This window comes from Ipomoea nil, unplaced genomic scaffold (genome assembly GCF_001879475.1).
Source record: "Ipomoea nil cultivar Tokyo-kokei standard unplaced genomic scaffold, Asagao_1.1 scaffold2422, whole genome shotgun sequence".
In the NCBI taxonomy this organism is placed as follows: domain Eukaryota; kingdom Viridiplantae; phylum Streptophyta; class Magnoliopsida; order Solanales; family Convolvulaceae; genus Ipomoea; species Ipomoea nil.
The window spans coordinates 1,524,658-1,528,914 of record NW_017618850.1 but is presented as its reverse complement, the minus strand read 5'-3'; the positions used below and the strand labels follow the sequence as shown (position 1 = coordinate 1,528,914).

At 50.2% G+C, this 4,257-nt stretch overlaps 1 protein-coding gene across 1 annotated transcript; it reads right to left on the bottom strand.

Moving 5' to 3' along the window:
- Nucleotides 1–1,265: 1,265 nt before the first annotated feature.
- Nucleotides 1,266–1,574, bottom strand: LOC109152485 (uncharacterized mitochondrial protein AtMg00820-like). The gene has a single exon (XM_019300184.1). The coding sequence runs from the start codon at nt 1,572–1,574 to the stop codon at nt 1,266–1,268; it is 309 nt and encodes a 102-aa protein (XP_019155729.1).
- Nucleotides 1,575–4,257: the final 2,683 nt, after the last annotated feature.

Sequence of the window (4,257 nt, the reverse complement as noted above, 5' to 3'; positions counted from 1 at the left end):
AATATAGTCTAATACTCCCCCTCAAGCACAAGGTAGGTGTGGAACCACATTGAGCTTGTCACGAAGAGCTCCAAACCGCGCTGCTAGTAGCGGTTTGGTGAAGATATCTGCAAGCTGATCCTTGGTAGACACAAAATGAACCTGGAACTCACCAGCCGATACTTTGTCCCCGACAAAGTGGTAGTCAACCTCAACGTGTTTGATGCGAGCATGGAAAACCGGATTGGCACATAGGTAGGTAGCACCCAGATTGTCACACCATAGTGTGGGTGGAGCGATAGGGCCTAAGCCAAGGTCCCGTAGCAAAGACACAACCCAGGTGACCTCAGCACAAACATCAGCGAGGCCTTTGTATTCAGCCTCTATCGAAGAGCGCGCAACTGTGCGTTGTTTCCGAGAGACCCAGGAGACAAGATTTTTCCTGAAGAACATAGCGTAGCCACTAGTGGACTTGCGATCAACTGGACAGCCAGCCCAGTCAGAGTCCGAGTATGCATGTATATCGGAGGACACTGAAGTAGAGATGCGGAGCCCGTATTCTAGAGTACCCTTAATATAGCGAAGAACACGTTTTAGTAGCCCCAAGTGCTCGTCAGTAGATGAATGCATAAACTGGCAGAGGCGATTGACAGAATAGGACAGATCCAGGCGAGTAATGGTGAGGTATTGAAGAGCCCCAGCTAGACGACGGTATTGCGTCGGATTGGCGAAGGAGTCGGTGGACTGACATACAGGTTGAGTCACAGACGCCGGTGTTGCTAGAGACTTACAGTCGGTCATGCCAGCTCGCTGAAGAATATCCCGCATATAATGCTGCTGTGAAAGAATCATACCACCCGGAATGGTAATCGTTTCTATGCCAAGAAAGAATGTGGGTTTCCCAAGGTCCCAGATTTGAATGCCGTAGCCAGTTTTCGTAGCAAGGAATCAACCAAGACCGTATCATTCCCGAGCATAATAATGTCGTCTACATAAACGAGCCAAAACACCTTGGAATCGGCAGCCGAGTAGTGGAACAGAGAAACATCTGTCTTTGAAGTAACAAAACCTGTGAGAACCAAGAAATCATCTAGGCGTTTAAACCAGGCCAGGGGTGCTTGCTTCAACCCATATAGGGAACGCTGCAAGTGATAGATGTGATCAGGGCGATCAGGATCCTCATATCCCGGCGGTTGCCGCATATAGACGGTTTCAGCTAGGTGCCCGTTTAAAAAGGCGTTGTGGACATCCAACTAACGGAGTGTCTACCCACGAGAAATGGCTAATTATAGTAATAGCCGAATCGTGGTCGATTTAACTATCAGGCTAAATGTATCAAAGAAATCCTCGCCTGCTACTTGATTGTAGCCTTTGGCGACTAGCCGGGCTTTGTAGCGTTCCACTGTGCCGTCGGCATTTTGCTTGGTGCGAAAAACCCATTTGCACCCCACAATGTTCATGTCCGGAGTAGCAGGTACTAGCGTCCACATATTGTTGTGTAGCAACGCGTTGAAGTCTTGGTCCATTGCGTCTCGCCATTGTGGATGGCCCACCGCCTGAGAATAGCAAGTAGGGTCATCGGTGGATGCCGTCATTGAGCCCCACGTCCCCGTCTCTTGACCACGGGTGCTTGAGCTGGAGCTAGGTCCACGTTCGGACCAGTGTTGGCGGCCGGTAAACGAACTGAGTCACTGCTATGCAGAATGGGACTGGACCCCCACGGCAAGCTGGGTACGGATGGGTGTGTTCCAGACTGCATGGAACTCATAGCTGCAAAAGGGAATTTAGTTTCACAAAGCGGACATGGCGACAGATGTAAGTTTTCCCGGTGTTTAGATCCATGCAGCGATAACCCCTAAAAGACGGTGGGTAACCTAAGAAGACACAAGCACTTGACCGGTATTCAATCTTATAACGGTTATAGGGATGAAGATACGGGAAACAAAGACACTCGAATACACGCAAATATGTGTAAGTGGGTGGTGACTGATATAACCGGAAGTATGGTGTATCAAACTGGAGTGAGGAAGACGGTAAACGGTTTATAAGATACGTGGCTATTTCAAATGCGTGGTCCCAATGACTTTGCGGGACAGACGCTTGGGCCATCATTTCTAGACCGGTCTCGATAATATGCCGATGCCGGCGCTCAACACGCCCGTTTTGCTCGTGCGTATAGGCACATGATTGCCTGTGCACGATCCCTAAGGAGGTAAAACGTTTGTGTAGTTTTTGGTATCCCCCCCCTCCCCACCCCCAAATCAGACTGAATGGACTTGATAGAACGTGAAAACGTACGTTTTACCGTCGCCCGAAAAACATCAAATATTTTATATATATCGGTTTTGAGTCGTAGAGGATAATACCAACAGTAGCGGGTGTTATCATCTACGAAGAGTACAAAGTACCGTGAACCATCCGCGGAAAGAACAGGCGAAGGCCCCAAATATCAGTGTAAATGATATCTAAAACATTATTGCTAGATTTAGCTACCCTATCTAACGGGAATCGAGAGGACTTCCCCAGTTGACATGACGAACATGAACCGGGGATTACATTTTTATTAGATTCAACCGGGCAACCCCGTAAGACGCGTTTGAGGGCTTGATCATGTGGGTGACTGAGACGCTGATGCCAAACCGTGGAAGAGGCACGAGCAGAGACGAACGCATAATGTGACTTTGGAACAGACAATGAGTACAATCCCCCTGAGCTTGGACCTTTAAGAAGAACCGCCTGTGTGGTGGAGTCCTTCACAACAAAAAAGGTAGGATGAAATTCAAAATTGCAATTATTATCTTTTGTAAAATGATTTACAGATAATAAAGAGACCGATAACTCAGGGACATGTAAAACACTAGATAATTTTAATGGTTTGGTAACCGAAGGAATTACTGCATGACCCACACGCGAGATCGCCAAACCAGTGCCATTACCCACTCTCAGGACATCGTTCCCGTGATACTCCTCGGACTGCGAGACCACGCCAGAATCCAGAGTGGCGTGCGTGGAAGCTCCCGTGTCCGGCAGCCATGATGTAACTGCTGGCAATGCACCTCCGTCACCTGCCACTGCCACATGTGCCTGAGATAGTGGCGGCTCGGAGTACCTCCGATAGTAGTAGGCAGCGGAGTGCCCTTGAGACCTGCAGATCGGACAACGCAGACAACCATTCTGACCACGTCCGCCGCGGCCTCCTCGCTGGTTGCCGCCACGACCCCCTCCGCTGCGAGGCTGACGGCCACCACTGCCCTGCCGCCGTCCACCTCGGCCGTCATACAATGCCGAGGGAACGCCACTCGCCGTCGCCGGTTGATAAACGGGGAAGTCATTCGCATGGATGAAGTGTTGCGCCTGCAAATAGTCCGCCAGCTGCGGGATCATCACGGCATACCGGTGACCGCCAGGGAGGCTGCCGTGGATCAGAACTCCGGCTGCAGCCCCCGGAAAACGTATAGGTTTTGCTCCGACAACGTCATGGTCCGGCTGGCGAGCGCTAGGTCCTCAACCAAATGTTGCGCACGCCCCAGATACTCCGGTGTAGAGCTATCCCCCTGTCGAAGCGATTGGAACTGCCCCATTAAATTGAGGCAGCGAACTTGAGAGGATGACCCAAGCACCGTCTCTGCCGCGAGCCACACAACACGGGATGTCGTCTGACCAAGCGTGAGGTACATAACCTCCTCCGAGATGAGTAAGGATAGAATAAAAGCATCCTGCTCAACCCATGCTTCGTATGCCGGATTCGGTGTGGCAGAGGGGTCGTCGTGGGACTGATTAGTGGCGGGAAGCTCTAGGACCGGCGCTGGACACGACCGAGTGCCATCAATGAAGCCGAGCAGCCTTTGTCCACGTAAAAAGGGTATAATTTGGGTTCTCCTGTACAGATAGTTCCGATGGGTGAGTTTTAGTGACACAAAACGGTGTGCACTATGGAGGGAATCGGGGGTGGTGTTTGGGGAGGAGATGGTGGTTGTAACACCCCGAAATTTTTAAACTTTTAAAACTTATATAATAAATGTGAATTCTCATTAAATCCCAACAGCAAACATAAAAGTGCGGGGTGCTATGCCACATCTGAGCTGGAGAACTCAGATGCACAGGCTAACCAACTAAAATCCTCAATACAAATGTCAATACATAATCATGGCACGCAGGCCGAAGGGAAACAAACTAATCTACGCTTCGGATCTCTAGCGGGCTCCGGGTCTACTCATCGGTGCCTGAAAGCCAAATATATCTGTTCAGCGAATGATGCTGGTAACCCACTCCAACGCG

Excerpts from the sequence above, each read along its gene's own strand:
- LOC109152485 (XM_019300184.1), bottom strand. The coding sequence starts at position 1,574 with ATGACGGCATCCACCGATGACCCTACTTGCTATTCTCAGGCGGTGGGC.